General features: G+C 50.4%; 1 protein-coding gene across 3 annotated transcripts in view; it reads right to left on the reverse strand.

Annotated features, from left to right (window-relative positions):
• dtn (transmembrane protein 132C dtn) overlaps nucleotides 1-24,082 on the reverse strand; it is a 175,146-nt gene that overhangs the window by 22,954 nt on the left and 128,110 nt on the right. For all 3 annotated transcript variants that reach the window (XM_071689219.1, XM_071689221.1, XM_071689220.1), the window contains one exon: nucleotides 2,951-3,103. In XM_071689219.1, the coding sequence (XP_071545320.1) occupies nucleotides 2,951-3,103 (153 nt within the window). The remainder of the gene's footprint in view (nucleotides 1-2,950; nucleotides 3,104-24,082) is intronic.

The following is a 24,082-nucleotide window of genomic DNA, read 5'->3' on the forward strand; positions in this document are numbered from 1 at the left end:
ATATTAAGTATACTGCCAGGAGAAATGAATAAATAAACCAACATGAATGAAACAACCACAAAAACATTGAACAGAACACCTGATATGTGGTTATACTCAGTTCCAGATGCAACATGAGCAGATAATCATGTTATGCAGGTTGCACAGCTGGGACGAATAGTCGTGCAGGAATATTCGTCAGGAAAAAGCGTGCGGTGAACACTTCCCGCTGGGTAAGTAGACACTTTCTCTCCTCTCCTCTCCACCATGTCTCCTCGCTCACCAGCTCCTTCCCACATCCTTCGTCATGGCTCCGGGCCGGTAACAGAACCGATACCTTATGCAAATTGGACAACAGACTATGATGGCACATAATTAAGGCGGCGGTGGAGGCCGGCGAAGATCTCGCCACACACACACACACCCGACCCAGGGGGAGTGGACTGATGTCCTGCACGTGTCCCAGCCAACGTCTCAGGCACGTAGGAAGTGTGAGGCACGTAGGAAGTGTGAGGTATGTAGGAAGCGTGAGGCATGTAGGAAGTATGAGGCATGTAGGAAGTGTGAGGTACGTAGGAAGTGTGAGGTATGTAGGAAGCGTGAGGCATGTAGGAAGTGTGAGGTACGTAGGAAGTGTGAGGTATGTAGGAAGCGTGAGGCATGTAGGAAGTATGAGGCATGTAGGCACCACAGAGCATCATCACCCCTACCAACGTTCCTCATCACCATCATCACTGCTACTGCCGCACACCATCACTATCACCACCATCATATGACCCACAAGGTCGGCACACACATAAGAGACATCACAACCTGGGCCACGTAGCCCCACACATACTGCTGACACTCGAGGTTACACACCTGTAACATTATCAGTCTTCCTGTAAATCTGTTGTTCGGTGAAGTTCGCAAGCAGGGAGTCACTGCACGGCCGAACATAATCAAAAAGCACAAGGCACCACCACACACCATTCCCCACACAATAATGAAGGTACGACAACGTGAAATGAAAAAGGAACGAAAGGGATTATTCTCTTTTTTCTTTTTTTTAGGAGGCCTCGCCTCAGAATCAAATTTTGCCAACAGAAAACAACTCAAATGTTGAAGATGAAAAATATTTATGATAAAGAAGAAAAATGTTTATAACAAAGAACTTGAAACAAAAACGAACACGCTGCGTTCGTCTGAATGCAAAGCAAAAGGTGGGAAAGATGAGATGGATGCACGTTATCACAAGAGGTTAACAGAGGTTAAGGCCAAAAGGGGGAGGGAAGGAGCCTTGTAGCAGGGGTGGGAGTGAGGGTACGAGGCAGGAAAGCTAGCGAGACTGGGGCGCTGGACGAAGGGAGTGAGGAAGGAAGGAAGGAAGGAAGGAAGGAAGGAAGGAAGGAAGGAAGGAAGGTACAAGGATGTTGCAGGTTCACTCTCGTCCACCAGAAAGACTCTCCCACGTCCAAGCTTGACCCCTGTACAAAGAAATTTTTTTTTGGGGCCACACAAATGAATTTCCAGAGACGACGTATGTATTGTGCGAATTATTCTGTAGGTAACGCAATGACCTTGTTCTGTTTGACGATGGCGACGTGTTTTGCAGTGGGCTTAAGGCCTTGTTCGTGATTTATATAGTTGGAGGTTGAGGTAATTCCCTTGGATATATGAGAGAATATTGTTAGTTTACTCGTGACTGTTCAGCCGGGTGAACTATATGGTATATCTGTGTAATCACCTATTTGTCCCTATGGGGAGGAAGGCTTACACTACCGGGGTCCATCTTTTGTGCTGCACGGTGAGGAACTTTTACACTCATGGGGTTTCATCTCTTGTAATGTTCGGGGAGGGAGCTCTACACTCGTGGGGCCCCCCATCTCTTGTGCTGTACGGGGTGGAATTTATACTTAAAAACTCGTGGGGGTACAATCTCCTGTACTTTACGAGGAGGGAGTTCTACACTCGCGGGGGCCCCATCTCTTGTGCTATACGGGGAGAAAGTTTTACACTCGTGGTGTCTTATCTCTTAAACCATCTCTATCTCTTAAACCATCTCTGCCATCATACACCTTTTATAAACTTTTGTATTGTTGTCCCTTTTCACATTTTCGTCATTTAGGTTATTCCATTCGTCCCGCCACATTTATGCTCTGAAAACATTCCTTTACATCTTTTCTGACATGTCTTAATTATTTTCATGTTCGGGGCCTCTGCTTGTGTAGTCTCTACATCCTTGAAGTAATTACTCTCTGCTGACACCAGACTGGGTGAAAAACTTCAAAGGTTATGATCAGGTCATTCCATAATCTTTCTTCAGTGGTTCACAAAGCTAAGGCCTCTGCCCTTCACTACCTGTCACTCACCTTCCTTTATTCTGTTATTGTTCTCTGTACACTGGACACACAGGGTCGTACAATACACCATACATGGAATATACAAGATCCCAGAAAGTACTATACAATACACATGCAAAATCCCAAAATACATCAGACTGGCGACCCATATATATATATATATATATATATATATATATATATATATATATATATATATATATATATATATATATATGAGGCCAGGTTACGTAAAAAAGGTTTGTTGGAGAAACCAGCCTTTCACCTGAAGCTTACAAAAGGGGTCATCATACACCATACACAGGGTGTAAGACAGCAAGGAAGTATACAATATACAAGAAGTGTACAACTGGAAGCCATCTGTACACCGTATTGGGGTAAACAAAATCGAGTGTACAGCAGAAAATGGTTCACACGAGTCCAATATACACATCGTGCAAGATAGAGGCGCAGTACACAGATTAGTATACAGCAAGGAGTTCACATGAGCCCAATATACACATCGTGCAAGATAGAGGCGCAGTACACAGATTGGTATACAGCAAGGAGTTCACATGAGCCCAATATACACATCGTGCAAGATAGAGGCGCAGTACACAGACTGGTATACAGCAAGGAGCCATACTCACCCTAGGTTGTGGAGCGTGTCGTTATTGGGAGGGTCTGTTAGTAAGGCAGTGACGGAGGCAGAGCTCCTCCGACCGTTCACCTCTACTGTCAAGTTCCACGCCGACGAAGCCGTCTCCACGCCAGCCACCCGCACGCCTCCGCGGGCCTTGCACCTGCAGCAGAGAAGAAGAACATCATGTTGAAGCTGTAGCGTGACAGCCAAGAACAGGAGGGAGGACACTTGAGGAAGATGACACCTCGTGTAAAACAATGAGGGGAAGTTACATGGGTAGAATAATGAGTGGAAGTTACAGGGTTGAGAACGATGAGGGGAAGTCACATGGGTAGAATAATGAGTGGAAGTTACAGGGTTAAGGACAATGAGGCGAAGTTACATGGGTAGAATAATGAGTGGAAGTTACAGGGTTAAGGACAATGAGGCGAAGTTACATGGGTGGTAGAATGAGGGGAAGTTACTGTGGGGAAATCACTGTGGGGGAAAAATTACCTTTCTTATGGCCCTCCCAATGACCTCCCACCGTCCTCTACCACGAACTCTCTTCACCCTTTCCCACGGCCTCATCGCTCCCTCTGACGGCCTCATCTCCCTCTTCCATCACCTCTCAACACCCTCCCCAATGGCATATCGTCGCCCTTTCCCAAGGCGGCTTCCTCGCCCTTTGCCTTGCTTCTCCCTTTCTCGGGGCCTTACCTCGCCGTCTTCCATGGCCTCTGACCCGCGCACCTCACCATTCCAGGGTCTCTACTCTCCTTTCCCTTCTACTGCCGTCACGACATTAGCATTTTATTAGAGATGGCTGTCAACCAATTTCCCGACAGGTGAAGGTTTTCTGTCTCTCTCGACCCTCCCCCGTCCGCTAGACCCGTAACAAAACGCCTCCAAATTTTTCGTTCAGCCGAATATTTCAAGACGTTCGAACCCCAGAGAAAGGATATCCCCCAAACTCCAGGCAACGCCATCACTTCCTCCAACACAGTAAACAGCACCCTCTCCTCCTCCTCCTCCCTCCCCCAAACTCGGTCGTGACTAAGACGGTCCCGCAGGAATTAACTTGAGGATCCTCTGCCAATCCTATGGGCATCCTTCAGCACGGAGACCCGCACCGACGGTGGCACAGGCGATAACAGCCGGAACTGTGACCAGCTGAAGCATGAACCTCGGCAGAAGCAGGAGACCAAGCACGATCTCCCGCTCTGACTCAAACAACAACAAAAGATCAGCATCAACAACAACAACAACACCCCCAGCGACACCACTGTCTGAAGAAACATAATGTGGGGGGGTGTACGGAGAGGGAGGGTCCTTGTGAGGGAGCTGGGAGGGAAGCAATGTGGAGGGGTGTACGGAGAGGGAGGGTCCTTATGAGGGAGCTGGGAGGGAAACACCCCATAAGGGAGCTGGGAGTGGGAGGGACCCAGAAGGAGATGGGTTAAAGGAAGGACCCTGTGAGGGAGCTGGGAGAGGGAAGGGCCTAGTAAGGGAGATGGAATAGGGAAGCAGCCAGTGGGAGGTGAAAGGGAAGCAGACAGTGAGGGAGGTGGAAGGGAAGCAGCCAGAGGGAGGTGGAAGGGAAGCAGCCAGTGAGGGAGGTGGAAGGGAAGCAGCCAGTGAGGGAGGTGGAAGGGAAGCAGCCAGGTGGTGGAGGGAACCGTGCGTCGGGCCAGGGGAAATCGTAACGTGTTGAGGAAGGGGTGATGTGCCACCAGAGACACGGGGGAGCCAGGTACCCTGGCCACCATTACCACCCCCGCCTCTCCCTCGCGATGGCACTACGGTGGGTGGGGGAGGGGATCAGGTTCTCTGGCCAGCTATGGCACCCCCGCCTCCCTCAGTTGTGGAAGCCATTACCCATCCTCGTCCTGCTCCCCTGCAATCATTCCCACCTGCCCTACTGACCTCCCCACACTCTCCCTTCAAGATGAGTGGGAGGGTGTTCAGAGGGCGGGAATCAGATGCAGCCAACATCCAGGTTTGGCGGCAATGTTTCCCGTACCTCAAGTGTTGGACTGGGGTCCTCCTGCTGATATTGTTTACGTTCATTTATCCAAGTTCACAGGAAAGAGAACATGGTTAGAGAGGCAAAGGGGGGGGGGGGGGCCACTTCAAGCCTTCAGAACGTGTGGATGTGTCAGGATTACAGAGGATTTGCCGAGTTTTGCTGGGATTTACCGAGGCTTACCTTTGCGATATCTGTGTGGGATTATTAAAGTGGTGGGTCCTCCTTCCTTGCAAGATCAAGTGAGAACATCATCTTTACTGTGTTTAACTGACGGACAGTTTTGTGTGTGGTGGACTGGCCGTAGGGAGAGGGGAGGGGAAGTAACGAGGGAGACAGGAGGAGTGTGGGAGGAAGACTACATGAACGTACGGGACACAGCCAGAGACCCTTCTCCTCTCTCTCTCTCTCTCTCTCTCTTCTCTCTCTCTCCGCCCTTGTTATGCATGCATGGGTAGTAATGGAAGCACGCCTCACACCACGGGTCGATGTCTTTATGTGCCGCCACTTACTGCACGAGTGTCATATACGAAATAAACCAATAACGTCGACATTAATTAAGGATCACAGCCGGAAGCCTTCCATTCACATCGATGGCTGTAGGATGATCTTTGTCAGGGAAGACAGACGAATGATTACTCCATCTTAATGGGTGTGACACACTCCATCCTGGGTGTGATCATCCTGGGAGAGGGGACTCTGGGTGTGATCATCCTGGGAGAGGGGACTCTGGGTGTGATCATCCTGGGAGAGGGACTCTGGGTGTGATCATCCTGGGAGAGGGACTCTGGGCGTGATCATCCTGGGAGAGGGCCTCTCTGGGCGTGATCATCCTGGAAGAGGGCCTCTCTGGGCGTGATCATCCTGGGAGAGGGGACTCTGGGTGTGATCATCCTGGGAGAGGGGACTCTGGGTGTGATCATCCTGGGAGAGGGACTCTGGGTGTGATCATCCTGGGAGAGGGACTCTGGGCGTGATCATCCTGGGAGAGGGCCTCTCTGGGCGTGATCATCCTGGAAGAGGGCCTCTCTGGGCGTGATCATCCTGGGAGAGGGGACTCTGGGTGTGATCATCCTGGGAGAGGGACTCTGGGTGTGATCATCCTAGGAAACGGACTCTGGGTGTGATCATCCTGGGAGAGGGACTCTGGGTGATCATCCTGGGAGAGGGACTCTGGGTGATCATCCTGGGAGAGGGACTCTGGGTGTGATCATCCTGGGAGAGGGACTCTGGGTATGATCATCCTAGGAAACGGACTCTGGGTGTGATCATCCTGGGAGAGGGACTCTGGGTGATCATCCTGGGAGAGGGACTCTGGGTGTGATCATCCTGGGAGAGGGACTCTGGGTATGATCATCCTGGGAGAGGGCCTCTCTGGGCGTGATCATCCTGGGAGAGGGGACTCTGGGTGTGATCATCCTGGGAGAGGGCCTCTCTGGGCGTGATCATCCTGGGAGAGGGGACTCTGGGTGTGATCATCCTGGGAGAGGGACTCTGGGTGTGATCATCCTAGGAAACGGACTCTGGGTGTGATCATCCTGGGAGAGGGACTCTGGGTGATCATCCTGGGAGAGGGACTCTGGGTGATCATCCTGGGAGAGGGACTCTGGGTGTGATCATCCTGGGAGAGGGACTCTGGGTATGATCATCCTAGGAAACGGACTCTGGGTGTGATCATCCTGGGAGAGGGACTCTGGGTGATCATCCTGGGAGAGGGACTCTGGGTGTGATCATCCTGGGAGAGGGACTCTGGGTATGATCATCCTGGGAGAGGGCCTCTCTGGGCGTGATCATCCTGGGAGAGGGGACTCTGGGTGTGATCATCCTGGGAGAGGGCCTCTCTGGGCGTGATCATCCTGGGAGAGGGGACTCTGGGTGTGATCATCCTGGGAGAGGGCCTCTCTGGGCGTGATCATCCTGGGAGAGGGGACTCTGGGTGTGATCATCCTGGGAGAGGGCCTCTCTGGGCGTGATCATCCTGGGAGAGGGGACTCTGGGTGTGATCATCCTAGGAAACGGACTCTGGGTGTGATCATCCTGGGAGAGGGACTCTGGGTGTGATCATCCTGGGAGAGGGACTCTGGGTGTGATCATCCTGGGAGAGGGACTCTGGGTGTGATCATCCTGGGAGAGGGACTCTGGGTGTGATCATCCTGGGAGAGGGACTCTGGGTGTGATCATCCTGGGAGAGGGACTCTGGGTGTGATCATCCTGGGAGAGGGACTCTGGGTGTGATCATCCTGGGAGAGGGACTCTGGGTGTGATCATCCTAGGAAACGGACTCTGGGTGTGATCATCCTGGGAGAGGGACTCTGGGTGTGATCATCCTAGGAAACGGACTCTGGGTGTGATCATCCTGGGAGAGGGACTCTGGGTGATCATCCTGGGAGAGGGACTCTGGGTGTGATCATCCTGGGAGAGGGACTCTGGGTGTGATCATCCTGGGAGAGGGACTCTGGGTGTGATCATCCTGGGAGAGGGACTCTGGGTGTGATCATCCTGGGAGAGGGACTCTGGGTGTGATCATCCTGGGAGAGGGACTCTGGGTGTGATCATCCTGGGAGAGGGACTCTGGGTGTGATCATCCTGGGAGAGGGACTCTGGGTGTGATCATCCTAGGAAACGGACTCTGGGTGTGATCATCCTGGGAGAGGGACTCTGGGTGTGATCATCCTAGGAAACGGACTCTGGGTGTGATCATCCTGGGAGAGGGACTCTGGGTGATCATCCTGGGAGAGGGACTCTGGGTGTGATCATCCTGGGAGAGGGACTCTGGGTGTGATCATCCTGGGAGAGGGACTCTGGGTGTGATCATCCTGGGAGAGGGACTCTGGGTGTGATCATCCTGGAAGAGGGCCTCTCTGGGCGTGATCATCCTGGGAGAGGGGACTCTGGGTGTGATCATCCTAGGAAACGGACTCTGGGTGTGATCATCCTGGGAGAGGGACTCTGGGTGATCATCCTGGGAGAGGGACTCTGGGTGTGATCATCCTGGGAGAGGGACTCTGGGTGTGATCATCCTGGGAGAGGGACTCTGGGTGTGATCATCCTGGGAGAGGGACTCTGGGTGTGATCATCCTGGGAGAGGGACTCTGGGTGTGATCATCCTAGGAAACGGACTCTGGGTGTGATCATCCTGGGAGAGGGACTCTGGGTGTGATCATCCTGGGAGAGGGACTCTGGGTGTGATCATCCTGGGAGAGGGACTCTGGGTGTGATCATCCTGGGAGAGGGACTCTGGGTGTGATCATCCTGGGAGAGGGACTCTGGGTGTGATCATCCTAGGAAACGGACTCTGGGTGTGATCATCCTGGGAGAGGGACTCTGGGTGTGATCATCCTGGGAGAGGGACTCTGGGTATGATCATCCTGGGAGAGGGACTCTCTGGGCGTGATCATCCTGGGAGAGGGCCTCTGGGTATGATCATCCTGGGAGAGGGACTCTGGGAAGGGAGTCATCAAGGCTTGGGCGGGCGGCTCAATGCTCCAGCTGTGTTGTCCACAGCCTGACCCACCAGACACCGTCTCCAGATAAAGTTTACGTTCGTCAAGTCTGCCGCTTAGCCTGGCATCTCGTGTGGTTGGTGGCGTACCTTGCTTATCTCACCACAATGAAAGAAACGCCAAGAAAACTGTTATCTTGCACCACGACCCAAGATTAACATTAATATCTCAATCCTTTAGACTGGTGTAGATGTCGCTTATCTAGATGGAATCGCATTATTATCCAGGAAATGATAACACTGTTGCTCATTATCGGACTACTGAGCCTTAGATAAGGTCAGCTACTGTATCATGCCTTAATGTGTTTAGACCTTCAGTAACACTGCACGTGTGTGTTTCAGACACACACACACACACACACACACAAACACCATTTCCCGCGTAAGCGAGGTAGCGCTAGAAAAAGAAGAACGGACACATCCGCTCATATCCATTCTCGAGCTGTCATGTGCAATGCACCATAACCACAGTTCCCTATCCACATCCACGTCCCAGTGAACTTTTCATGTCGCCCTCGGTATACCACATCGCTCTAATTTACTTTCCCGGGCACGCCTTTCACCCTCCGGCATGTTCAGGACCCGACTGCTCAAAACCTTTTTCACGCCCTATTTCCATCTCCAATTTGGTCTCCCACTTCTTGTTCCCTCCACCTCTGACACATATATCCTCTGTCAACCTCTCCTTTCATTCTCTCCATATGTCCATACCATTTCATTCAACCTCTTCTGCTCTCTCAATAACACTCTTTATATTACCACATATTTCTTTTACCCTTTCATTACTTATGCAACCATACCACTTCATTTCCAACACATCCATCCTCCTCCGCACAAACCTATGTAAAGCCCATGCCTCGCATCCATATATTATCAATGGAACTACTATCACTTCAAACATACCCATTTTTGCCCTGCAAGATAACGTTCTCTCTTTCCACATATTCTTCAGCGCTCCCAGAACCTTCGCCCCCTCCCCTACCCTATGACTCGCTTCCGCTTGATTCCATTCGCTGCCATGTCCATTCCCAGATATCTAAAACACTTCACTTCCTCCATTTATTTTTTCCGTTCAAACTCAAATCCCAACTAACTTGTACCTCCACCCTATTGAACCTAATAGCCTTGCTTTTATTCACATTCACTCTCAACTTTCTCCTTTCACCCACAGCAGCGGACGTAACCAACACAGCCGGAAGCGGCCGTGGCCACAACACAGCCGACAGACGCCGTGGCCACAACACAGCCGGCAACGGCCGTGGCCACAACACAGCCGGCAGCAGCCGTGGCCAACACAGCCAGCGGTCGCTGCCGGCTGCAACACCATTCCAGCGGCTCTCTAAGACTCCAGAAGTGATAGCCAGACAGTTTCCAATACTTCCTGCTCTGAAACAGAAGCAATGCAATGGAAAGTCTTAGGCAAGAGGTCTGAATACTGCTGCAAACTATTTACCATTTTCCTACGCTCAGAAGATGGAAAATCTTTTAAAGTTGTGATAAAGTTCTTCTGAAAGCCAGTAAAGTGAGGTTCCAATAACATGTGTGCGGAATACTGTCTGCATCTACCTACGCCCTCGCTTCACTAAGGGAGTCCGGAAACTTTGTGTTTGTTCACTTAATGCATTTATATAATCAGAATTTCAGGAATAGTGTCAAAAGTTGGCCGTACCAGATAAAGAATGATAATATGCAAAAAGCCGAAAAAACTCCTTTTTCTTTCTCTTTTCTTCTGAGAGGACGTACCGCCCTCCTGCTGTACAAATCGATTGTAGATATGCAACGGTCTTGCAAGATACATATATTTCTATACGCATTGTAGAACTACAGGAGATCTAGTCATCCGCAGTCAGCGATGAAACTTCTGGTTTTTGCAATAACCAACCACATCAATACACAGTCCCAACCATCACAAGACGTCAGAGAGCGGCCATATTTCAGACGTTTCTGCCAAACTGCCTCACCTTAATTTTCCAGTGACCCGAGACTTGGGGACCCAGGAAATGGTCCGTGACCCGGGAAGGACTAGGAAGAACTGGAAACTGGATATAGAGGAACTACGGTACAGGAACTGGAAGTACAGTAACCACGGCACGGGAACTGGAAGTAACCACGACAAAGGGACCATATGCCAGCTGTGTCCCCCCCAGGCACTATGGCTCTCCCATACCCACACAGGTGAGGGAGCTGATGCTCACCAACAGGCGAGGTACAGCAGATGAGGGAGTTACTAGCATCACACCCCTCGAACCATGGTGGTGGTTGGCTGGTGGTCAGCCTTGGGTCGGGCCAGTGCTGGCGCTAAATGTCTGGGTACGGAAGACCCTATTTCTGGCCAAGAGACCACGCAAGACCCCATGCGTGGGCCAGCCTAACTGAGGCATTAGTCACAGAAGATGAGTGGGAGGAGAGAGAGAATCAAACGGGAGCAAGAGGTTGTTATTGTCCTCTACTTACTGAGCCACAATGAATAAAGTTCCTGATGGAGGAGAGTGGTAACGGCTCATCACATCACTAGTGACGGAAGGAAGTGAAACAGCTGGCTGTCGGGCGGGGACGGTAAGTGTGTAGAGGGGAAAAGCAGGAGAGTATGGACAGGGTAAGGTTGTGAGTGCGAGGTCATATAAGAGAGGGGCGAGCGAGAGGTTGTGAGGCGGCGGGATGGTAGGGTGGTACAGCAGGGTTGTCAGTGTTTCTGTCATTCATAATACCTTCCCTGTGTCTCCTGACTCCAGTCCCCACGGAAACAGTGCTTCGTAACTCTCTGTAGGCTACTTCATGCCACCCTCTACCTACAGTGGCAGAGCTACTACGGATCCCACCATCCCTACAAGTGCCCTTAGGCGGAAGATACAGTAGAGCGCCCTTCCCTACACTTCTAGGGGGTGCAGCAGCTATAGCAGTGCCCCTTTCCCTGCAGTGTCAGGGGGACAATAGCTAGAACAGAGCCCCACTACCTACAGTGTCTGAAGGCAGGGACCAAGGTAGAGCATCCCTCCCTACAGTGAATGAAGGTGTGGGACACAGTGAAGCCCCCTTCCTTACAGTGCAAGGAGGCAGAGGCCTCCTTCTTCACAGTAGTGCTTCACCTCCCTCCCTACATCACCTACCAGGCACGGACCTATCCTAAAGCCATACTTTCCCTACTGACACTATAAGAAGGAGTCACTCCCAGAGTGCCAGTCTCGCATAAACTAAGAAAACGTATTCCTAAACGCCAGAAAAACAGACTCTAAACTTGGAATTCTTGGATAGACGTCTGCTCCGAGGAAGCCTAGTGGCGCGGCGGGTCTCGGCGCTCGCCTCTCGTAATCTACTTAGGGCGGCGGCGGGGCAGCCCTACATCAAAGGGGCGGCGTAATAACCCGGGAAGCCTACCTCTTCCCGCCACACTCCTCTCTCCGGTTCACACTCACCCTGTGTGAGGCCGCCGCTCACGCGCAACACAACGACGGCTCATCATCCGTCAGCGACGACGCGCAGGACATACAAATGCAAACAGAAACACTAATGTTTTCGTAGATGTATACGTGAAGGAGAGTGGTTTCCAGTTTTATACACTTCGGAGAGAGAGAGAGAGAGAGAGAGAGAGAGAGAGAGAGAGAGAGAGAGAGAGAGAGAGAGAGAGAGAGAGAGAGAGAGAGATAAGGGGGGAAGAAAAGGAAAAAGAAGTTGGGAGAGGGCCTATCACTGTCCATGGTTATAAGAAAGTTAACATTGATGATGAACTATAAACGTATCAGGACCAAGATAACAAAACTTATCAGGATCAAGATAACGGAGACAAAACTTATCAGCATCAAGATAAGGACCCCCAGACCTGCCACGGTCGGTCCCTTGGTCTCCCAGGGATCTGGGTCTCCTAAGGAACCCGGATCTCCCAGGGCCCTCAGATCTCCCAAGGCCCTTGGATCTCCTAGAGCCCTCGGATCTCCCAAGGCCCTTAGATCTCCTAGAGCCCTCAGATCTCCCGAGGTCCTCCTGGTTATCCCAGGGCCTTGGGTCTCCCTAGACCCTTCGGGTGTATCCTTAGGGGAGGCCGTTACGCTTCGCAGGACCCTCAGGTCACGCCCTATGCTGTATACCAAGAAGCGAATTTCTTACTAACTGCAGATTTTGGTCTTAATTTGGCCGAGTTTTGCTGAAGACATTAACTTTCGCCACAAACTCCAGAATTAACTTGAACTCGACCATTTCATTTAAACTCCTGGTTCAACCCACCTCCCCCTACCCCAGCACCTGAGCCAGCCCTAAATTGTAACTTTTTTCTTACCAAATTTCAAGACTTTTTTTTTCCCCCCCTCCGGATAATTCCGACGTTTCCCGTACACGTTACGTATAAACTACACATTTTCCATAAAACTTCAGACTTTCGTTCACGTCCCCAGCATCATGTATGACGGGGATACCTCAGACAGTCCTGGGTCTGATCATTGAGCTGATAGTCACTTCAATACTTTTCACAAGTCTTCATTTTGATTCGTGTACTTTCCCTTAAAATAAAGTACTTCCTAGACTGAGGTTCCCGTCATATTCATCTTTTCCTAAGAATCTTGACTGGCACTGTTCTCAAGACTTTCTACTACACTGATCCTCAAGAGTTAAGACTTAACCCATTCTCAAACCTGTGATACAGACTGTCTTAAGACTTGGGCTATGATTAATCTTGAGTCTTAAACACTCTTTTAAGATTTTAGACCACCAATTCTTAAAGAGTTTATCATATGATGAAAGTTGAGGTCTTTTCTTTCCTCGCCGACTTACAAATTAATTAAACATCAAAATCATTATTTGCTGAAAAAATTCTTCAGTCTCTCCAAATTCCTCCTTCCTTCGTTACCACAAAAGACTTTACCACCGTCATCTTCCCTTCCTTACCATGACAGGGAGCGTGTGTGTGTGTGTGTGTGTGTGTGTGTGTGTGTGTGTGTGTGTGTGTGTGTGTGTGTGAGTAAAATTTAGGTTGACCTCAGTCAATCTTTGCGTAAACATGTCGGATCCAGGCGAGAGTGAGATCTGATTAGAGGAAACATGTTTGTCAAGTCTGTCCAACTTTATACGACCTTTTGGCAGAATCAACGTGTTGCGTTTTTCTTTTTTTTTTCTTTTTAAACCTCCAATTTTGGTAGCCCAGAGCGTGGCTACTGGGTACACTACTCACGAACTGTAGGCTAGGGAAAGAGGGACGCCTGGATAGGAATTGTGTTAGCCATTACCAGCGGTGATGGTGTTGGTGACCATGTGCGGACGGGTCTATGACGAGGTATGGTGGCGGTGGGTGGAGTAAAGTACTCGGGTGGCCAAACAAGAGGTGGACTCACGAATGCTGATCGTGGGCGGGGGAGACACCACTGGATCGCCACTCCGGCTGATTGGAGTGGTTCGTGGGGTTCGAACCCAGGTTCGGATGGCCTTAGGGGAGACACTGGAGAGATGGAGAAACATGAGGGGGGTGAGGGTGGAGTATCAAGGGAGACTAGAAGGCAGGGGAGATGAGAAGGGGGTAGTGTGTGACAGGAGCGTAGGGCAAGGGATGTGGTGCGACACGGGCTCGACAGGGTATTGCCACGACCTCAGCCTAGTCGGCGGTGGAACAGGATTGAGGTGCAAGTGGCGTCAGGACGATGGGTGAGGAATGGCGTAACTGTCTACCTGGTATCCCCTTACTGAGGGTTAGGGCCAGGAGACATCCCTGCTAGTGGTCAGGCCTAACTGATGTACTGAGGAACCTCGAAAAACAGACCTGACAGTAGCGGAGAACTGTGGGCAAAGTTCAGGCAGTCATGAGGGACATCGCATGGGGGAAGTTATCAGAATACAGGCCATCACAGCAACTCAAAAGTGGGCCGCTTTGACACATGTTTCCTTCCCAAAACGTCGAAGCTTTGGAACTCTCAACCTTCTCATGTCTACCCCAATAACTATGACCTCCCTGAAGCTCTGGTTGAGCAGGGACACCTAATGCTGTGATTTTTACCTCACAGTCCAGGAGAGGTTGGGGGTCTCCAACGGTCACAACAAAACCTATGAGTCTTTGTTCCGTGGGGATACAGGGTAAGGAAGTGATCACCTCACTGCCTGAGCTCAGATAAGGCAACAAAAGAGTGTAATGTGCGACGGTGGCAAAACAAGGTATACTGAGGGACAGAAGCAATACAAGGGATACTGAGGGATAGAAGCAATACAAGGGATACTGAGGGATAGAAGCAATACAAGGGATACTGAGGGATAGAAGCAATACAAGGGATACTGAGGGATAGAAGCAATACAAGGGATACTGAGGGATAGAAGCAATACAAGGGATACTGAGGGATAGAAGCAATTGCAGGTATACTGAGGGATAGAGGCAATTTCAGATACACTGAGGGACGGAGGCAAATGTTCTCCGGTACACTTCACTCAGGAAGGTCAAGAGACGACGTCATGCCTGAGGGAGGCAGACCTACAGTGCGAACCTGCACGAGAGGGATGTATGTGGCCACACAAGGTCTGCAACACACCTGAACAGGAGCGATGCATGTGGCCACACGCGGGAACTCGTTATAACAAGGTTATGTATGAAGGCGACGTGCAGGAAAAAAATAATAATATGAAACACTCCTAAAAGACGAAAAAATAGTGTGCGATACGTCCGGCAGATGACCCCCACAACACATGGTCCTCGTGAACATATCGCGCCGGGCGGACAGAGCGCACGCGCGCAGATCCCCAGACTTGATATACCAAGAAGTATATCATGAAGGAGGGTGGGACAGGGAGATCGATCGCTCTGGCCGGGACCTGACCGCTAATATGGTGTGCTCACACGCTATACCTGGACACACACCCGCCACCACACATACACACCGCATACACTAGGACACACGCTCGCTGCCACACACACACACACCGCATATACTAGGACACACACTCTACCACATGTACACCAGTATAAACACTTCACTACCACACACACACACCACATACACTAGGACACACACTCTACCACATATACACTAGTATAAACACTTCACTACCACACATACACACCACATACACCTGGACACACACTCACTACCGCACATACACACCATACAAGTAGCCAGCTCAAGGGAGCAAAAACTAAAGCAATAGCTGTAGAAGCGGGAAAGTGAACCAACACTGGGGCGTAGGTTAAGCAGATTTGGAAGTTAGCCTGGGAGAGTTTATTAGTCGGACCGCTTTCGACTCATTAGGATGCAGAGCTAGAACCACCCCAGATGTGATGGCAGTACTCCACACAAAGCCAGGTCAATCTTTGAAAAAAAAAGAAAAAAAAAAAAAACCTGAGCAACTGTTCTAAGGAAAAGAAACTTCGACATCAAAACATGACACCCAGTTTCTTAAGAAGCAGATGTAGTTCTTCACGCAATGTGGGGTTTTCCCAGAAAGACAGGATGCTACAGCAATACAAAGTCAAGAGGTGGAATTACAGAACCGTCAAAGGAGAGACGAGAGTTGTGAGGAGTTTTTTTTTTCGAGAGAGAAAGATGGGTAGACAACATCAAGAATAATACAGAACCTTAAGACGGAAACTCCACCTTCCTCTGTTCCTTATTTTGAAATCTAATAAAAGAGAGGAGGAATTCCAGCCCTCCTCCCCACTCCCGTTCCTTCCAGTCACCTTCTAAGACACGCAGGAGATACGTGGCCAGTACTCTTTTTTCCCCTATCCCAAGGCATAATATACACACACACACACACACATATATATATATATATATATATATATATATATATATACATATATATATATATATATATATATATATACATATATACATACATACATATTAAAGCTTATCACGCAACCCCAGGATCCACTCACATTCAGGGGCTCCTGCACGTCCATGGCCGTGCCACACTCAGCAGCAGGGACAGGATGGACCCCCTGAGGCAATAAGCTTCTGACGAGAATGCACTCCCAGCTGAGCACAGTCTCGTCAAGGAATCTCTCGCCTCACAGGACGCCTCCCACTCCCCAAACCCCCCGAGCCCTACGCATCCCTGGGACTGCAGGAGCCGCTGGAAAATGGGTCCCAGAAGCTTGTGGGTTTATTTTTCCAGCGAGTTTATTTTCCACTCTAACCCATGCTTCACTTGCCTGGGCTTCCAACCTCTCCAAAGCATGTACAACAGACGTGCCAACCGCGCAAAATACTGCACTCAGAACAATCACCGGCTGCCGTGCAACCACAGACACCCCAGCACCACACTGGAACAAAGATCTTGTAAATACAGAACCACCCTATCATGGTTGGTATCCCGTGCCATCCCACAGCACCAAAGCCTCCCACTTCAACCCACAGTAGAACTGCCCACCAACCTCCAAGGAGAAGTAAAGAACTTATTTATGTATATAAATACATAAATAAACACATAAATGTATTCCCTTCGTATCGAAGAAGGCGAATAAAGGGGGCGGGAGCGGGGGGGAAGGGGGAGCTGGAACACACACACACACACACACACACACACACACACACCGCCCCCGCCCCCTTATTGTATTTCAATTTCTAAAATATTTAACAGGAGCCAAGTGGGGAGGGCTTTTCCTCCTCGAAGGCTCAGTCTGGGGTGACTAAATGTGTGTGGATGTAACCATGATGAGAAGAGAGAGAGAGAGAGAGAGAGAGAGAGAGAGAGAGAGAGAGAGAGAGAGAGAGAGAGAGAGGAGATAGATAGGTGGTTTGTATGAGGAAAAAGCTATAGTTTTCCTGCTTCTTTATATGGTGTGATATAGCCAAGTTCCAGCGAACACAGCTGCCCATCAGGTGAGGTCTGGACGCCTAACACGGTGTTTTGGCACTGCGTCCAGCCACCCAGGACCAGCACGGAACCCCTGGTGGGAACGCTAACATGGAACACTGGCAGAGATCGCTGGCACGGAACGGCGACACGTAACGCGGTCTGGAAACTGTTCCACGGAACGCTGGCACGGAACGGCGACACGTAACGCGGTCTGGAAACTGTTCCACGGAACGCTGGCACGGAACAGTGACTGAGCACTGACAAGAAACGCAGGCTCAATACAGGGAACACCGACACAAATGATGACACGGAAAACTGGGAAAAAACAAAAAAAAACGGTGAAACTGAACACTGTCGGACATGGACCGTGCGCACAGAACACTGTCGGACATGGACCGTGCGCACAGAACACTGTCGGACATGGACCGTGCGCACAGAACACTCACTGAGACATACGGAACGCGAGCACGGAGCAATGGCAAACACACGGAACGTAAGCAAAGAGCTCCGACATACGCAACATGAGCACAGGTCAGAGAGAGAGAGAGAGAGTGTGTGTGTGCCCACCCACGGGCAGCAGAAGCATCACCCACACTGGCCACCACCATAAACTGCCACAGGCCGCGTTCAAAACTCGATATTCAAATGAGGCTAAACCATCAGTAGTAATTTGACCACGGCTGATCAAACAGCGAGTGTGACCGGGCATAGCAATGGTCCTGCCTCGCCCCTCGCCCGCCTAATGACCCGCCACAGCCGCCAGTTTATGCATCCCTAGCGACGCTGCCGCCAGATAAGGGTTTAACGATCACCTGGCGGATGACCTGGCCATCGCTGAGGGTTTAACCAGCACCTGGAGGATGACCTGATCATCGCTGAGGGTTTAACCAGCACCTGGAGGATGACCTGACCACCGCTGAGGGTTTAACCAGTACCTGGAGGACGACCTGACCATCGCTGAGGGTTCAACCAGCACCTGGAGGATGACCTGACCATCGCTGAGGGTTTAACCAGCACCTGGAGGATGACCTGACCATCGCTGAGGGTTTAACCAGCACTTGGAGGATGACCTGACCATCGTTGAGGGTTTAACCAGCACTTGGAGGATGACCTGACCATCGCTGAAGGTTCAACCAGCACCTATCTGATGACCTGAACATCGCTAGGGTATATACTGACCTCCATATGTAAACAAGGGTTAACAAGCGAAACTATGTACGTGATCTTCAGAACCTGACCCAAAGCTAATATGAGTGTGCCAGTCAGCCAGGACATAGTATAGACCCACACAGACAGTCAGTCCACATATATATTTATTCATAATTACATCAGAAACCTTTTCCCAGGGGGTTCCTGCAGCTCCAAGGTTGCGCGACATTAAGTACCCGGACCAAGTCCTGTGGCACACAGAAGCTAATGACCCAAATCCACTTCGAGAATGCGACACTGACATACTTTCTTTCCTCTACCACTAAAGACAATTTTCTATCAATCAAAGGAATCAGTCTACTACCCCTTATTACTGCTAAACATCCAGCTTCTTTACCAGCCTTCTGGAGTGTACTGTACTAACCTATTATGGTGAGCAGTGATGAATGCTTTTCTGGTGATCCACATACACAAAATCTATCCAGCCTTCCCTTTTATCTAAGACGGATCTAACCCTCCTACAGAAGGCAGAGGGGATATAGTTACCCCATGACCTCCCTTTCCTATATCCGTGTTGTCTCTCACTTAGCCCATCTTCCCTCCCTTGCCACACACTGCTTCCTCCAGCGACACCTTGAACATCTCACGGGGCCTGGACTGTCAAGACACACCTGAACTCTCCTTAAGCACATATGGAGACGCTACACACCTGAACTCTCCTTAAGCACATATGGAGACGCTACAAACCTGAACTCTCCTTAAGCACATATGGAGACGCTACACACCTAAACTCTCCTTAAGCACATATGGAGACGCTACACACCTGAACTCTCCTTAAGGACATATGGATACACTACACACCTGAACTCTCCATAAGCACAACTGGAGATGCTACACACCTGAGCTCTCCTTAAGCACATATGGAGACGCTACACACCTGAACTCTCCTCAGGTACACACGGAGAAGGTAATCAGGACCATGAACACCAAATGGGTCAAGGCACCTTAACAGTGTGTTTACGTTTCCTCATTCCATATGAATGACACTGCGGTTAACGCACCTTCCACTGTGAAAACACATTTGGAATTGTCATTTACCAGTGTGTGTGTGTGTGTGTGTGTGTGCATGCATTCACGTATACAAGAGATAACTAAACAGATGAAAACACACACACGGTTGGAGAGACACAGAGCAACATGGCAGCTGCTTGTGGTCGGGGACCAGCAGCGCCCGGGCAGCCGGGGAAATTATCGGCCGAGGAAATTGAAAATAATAAAATAGTTTGGGCGATAAATATGTGAGAAGCATGAGCAAGCTGGCGGCGTGCGGTACATGGCGGGGGTGGGAGAGGTGGATGATGGAAGAGGGAGAGCTGGAGAGGCGGGAGTAGAGAGTGAGATGTGAGTGTGTTCTGGACGTTGTTAAGGAGGGGAGAGTGAGAGGGCTGAGAGAGGAGAGTGAGAGGGCTGGGAGAGGAGAGTGAGAGGGCTGGGAGAGGAGAGTGAGAGGGCTGGGAGGGGAAAGACATGACAGGAGTGGCCATCGTCACTGGCGTGGGTTTTTTTTTATAGTTTTTTTTTTTATCGACCCAAATTTTTTTTTTCTTTAGGTGGGGGAGGAGCTGAAATTGCCCGCCTGCTACAGTGTGTACTGATGTAACCCTCTCATCATCCCTGATGGTATACGGTTATGTATGTCACCCACCATCTTCTGTTTATCTTCTCCCAACTGTTTGTTCACTCGAACACTAGTCGCTGCAGACCCTAGACCACCTCGCTAATCACTCCGCCAAACCATCAGTTACCTAAGCTTGTAATTGAGCATCAAAACAGCGATTACGCTTCCCTTTAATCTGTTGCCGAGTGGAACCATCAGCGACCCGTTGCCACACCAGCAGTAGCGCCACTGTGGTCCTCATGAAGTTACTACCATCACATCACTAGCCTCACAACCGTACCCTGACGTTGCCCTCATCATATATCTCGACTTCTGTGTTAGTCTGAGCCACGTACCTATGTACATCATCGACCAATTCCTAAGGGAGGATGAACAGCAGGCTTGACTGTGGACCTACTCTCCCCCCCCTCCAAAAAAAAAGGGATTCGAACCAATGCACTCGACCCCAAGAGGGGCCCGTGAATGCGTCGTGGTCAGCGACCCCTACACCACGGAGGCAACTTGCTAAACCGACTGATGCATTATGTTTGAGAAGTTATATGAATCTGTGGACTCTGCAAACTTACTCACTGTATCCAGGCAATGAACTTTACTTATCCATGAGCATAAGTAATGGCGCTCAAGAGATCATGGTATTCTAACCGCAAAGTTGTCGCTAAGTACTTGTAAGTTATCGTTCTGGGCTGATTAAGTTATCGTACACAAGAAAATTTCAGTCCGTAATGAGTAAAATGATCATAATGAAGAGATTAATGTGATCAAGGGCTATGATACCGCACTAAAGGAGCTCAAGAACCGAAATTATTGTGCTCTTGAGTTTACATTATCATACTTAAGGAGATAAGTTAGCGTTCTAAGAAGACGAATTTTCGTACTCGGAATGTTAACTTATCGTACTTACAGGGCAAACTTCTCGAACTAAGAGGACTAACTATCGTACTCAAAGGGATATGTTACTGTACTCTGAGGTATATGCTATCGTAGTCAGGAGCAGTTATCGTACTCAGAGGCTAAGATACCGCGCTCAGGAGGTTTAGCTATCGTAGTAAGTGGTATCATTATCGTATTTAGAAGGCTAAGTTATCGCACGTACAGTGCTAAGGGATAATCATCTTAATCAGGTGACTAAGCCGTCGATCTCAGGGGGCTGAGTTATCGTACTCAGGGGGGTTAAAACTGCTGCATTCAGGGGCTTATATAATTATACTACAAGGTGATAACATTCTCAAATGCTTGGATTATAGTACTCAGAGATTATCACGCACGAGTCCAGATTATTGTAATCTTGGGTCCATGTTCCCAGGCTAGATGCCTCAGGAACCAAGCGTAACATCCAGAAGATCACGTACTAATGAGAGTGTCTTCAGTCTCTCTCGGTGTTGTCACTGCATCTCGTCCACCGCAGCAACACCTGGCACCACCTTACAGCACAGGACAGATGATGATACACGCACCGTGCAGAAGAAATGTTCATGATCCCGTTCGAACAACAACGAATTCAGGGATCATCCCCCCCAAATGCTGGGGGTCACGGTGGTGGTGGTGCCCGCCCGTCCGGTCCCCCGCCCGCCTGGTGGCGCGCCGTACAGTAATACCCAGTCCGCAGATGAATTTCCGGACCGGATACGACGGTCGGTGGGAAGGAGGGGAGGAGGAGGAGGATGGGGAGGAGGGGAGGGGAGGGGAGGAAGGAGTGGGGAGGTTGGACCTCCGCAGTCCTGGCCACACGAGGGGCAGGCTGACGACCCCCCCTCCCCAGTGCATGGCGCGGGGGGACACTGCAGATATCCGCCTCTGCATGAAGTTAGAAGGGGGCGCTGCAGAGGTGCACCGGACACTTATTGCAGAGATACCTTGCCTCTATGGTGACCCTGAGGGAGGAGATGGATTGGTGGCTTTATCCTCGAGATCCGGCAGGCAGGCAGGCACGCCCTGGACTGGCCACGCCAGGCACGTGCACGAGGCTTGGCCACGCCAGGCACGTGCATGGGGCTTGGCCACGCCAGGCACGTGCATGGAGCTTGGCCACGCCAGGCACGTGCATGGGGCTTGGCCACGCCAGGCACGTGCATGGAGCTTGGCCACGCCAGGCACGTGCATGGGGCCGTGCACACAGGCATGTATTATGGTGTTGGATCAAGTGGCTCAAGGCTGATGGACTGTCGCCTGGCCAGACGTCCTGCCTGACGTGTCGACATATGCAACACAGACCTGTGAGGCACACCTGCCCCAGGTCTGGTGAGGCTAGGCACACCTGCCTCCAGATCTGAGGAACCCAGCACACCTGCCTCCAGATCTGAGGAACCCAGCACACCTGCCTCCAAATCTGAGGAACCCAGCACACCTGCCTCCAGATCTGAGGAACCCAGCACACCTGCCTCCAGATCTGAGGAACCCAGCACACCTGCCTCCAGATCTGAGGAACCCAGCACACCTGCCTCCAGATCTGAGGAACCCAGCACACCTGCCTCCAGATCTGAGGGACCCAGCACATCTGCCTCCAGATCTGAGGAACCCAGCACACCTGCCTCCAGATCTGAGGGACCCAGCACACCTGCCTCCAGATCTGAGGGACCCAGCACACCTGCCTCCAGATCTGAGGAACCCAGCACACCTGCCTCCAGATCTGAGGAACCCAGCACACCTGCCTCCAGATCTGAGGAACCCAGCACACCTGCCTCCAGATCTGAGGAACCCAGCACACCTGCCTCCAGATCTGAGGAACCCAGCACACCTGCCTCCAGATCTGAGCAAGTCTCCACAGATGCAGATGTCTCTCCGACAGAGCGCCCTCTCCACACGCTCAGCAGACACACCACACACCAGCCACTCTCCTCCATGAGGGTCGTACACAAACACTCAAGACATTATCACACACACACACACACACACACACACGACACCGCTGTCACAGGCGCTTAGCCAAGACAACGCGGCCGCAGACGACTAGAAAAGACAACAAGACAGCGGCCGCATACAGACAACGGGGGCCGCAGACACCCAGAAAAGACAAGAAGACAACGCGGCCGCAGACGTCTAGAGAAGACAACAGCCACACACACACACACACACACACACACACACACACACACACACACAAGCCACGGAAGCGTCCTGGTGAAACTTCCTCCTCTTTCTCCCTCCAAAAGGAATCATTCCTGCTGTGGGAGACACGAGGACAAAACCCACGTCCCCTGCCTCCCATACACAGCCCTCTCTCCCGGCCAGGAGCGCTGGTTGTGGTGTACCTCGGCCATCCTGGCCACATTTCCACGGCTGATGATCAATGAAAGCTATACGCGGCGGGGAGATGGTGCGCACGCAGGGCTGTCTCGCTATATCGTAGTGGTGGGTGGTTGTACTTGAGTTCGTGTGGTGGGTGGGGAGAGAGAGAGAACGAGAGGTTATGACACATGATGCGTACAACAGTCCAGTTTACGTAAACCAAGTATTTACATTTCCACTGTCTTGGTGACGTTAATATTACCAACTTAAAATCTCGGCAAGAAATCAAGAGTCTCATTCGCCACAGTGTTAGTTCTTATGATCTGACAAGATCGAATCAGAGAAACATGAAAACCTTAAGAGAGACAGAGTGACACACACACACACACACACACACACACACACAAAGAAGCAAAGAAAGCGAGTGAAGATTTCCAAGAATTAGGAACAATATCACCAGGACATTACATAGGAAAATAAACCATATCATCAAGGGATAACCCGGATATCACACACGACCATGCATCACATTTTCGCAAGACACTCTCTGAATTACGTAAATAACTAAAAAAAAAAAAGAAAACGGGCTACGACGCTGGTAATACAGCACGGCTAATTACGAAAAGACATCAGCACAGAGAATTTCAGAGAAGACATTAGAATCGTTTATCACAGAAATATGAAAAACAATGCTAAAAAAAAAAAATTGGATTCACAGTAAAAAGAAAAATGGAAAAAGAATCAAGGGGATGCGTCGTGTCCGAAATTAAGAGTACGAGTTTGAAAGAATTACAAAGAAAAGAAACACTGTGAA

The sequence above is a fragment of the Panulirus ornatus genome, chromosome 46 (assembly GCF_036320965.1).
Source record: "Panulirus ornatus isolate Po-2019 chromosome 46, ASM3632096v1, whole genome shotgun sequence".
NCBI lineage: Eukaryota > Metazoa > Arthropoda > Malacostraca > Decapoda > Palinuridae > Panulirus > Panulirus ornatus.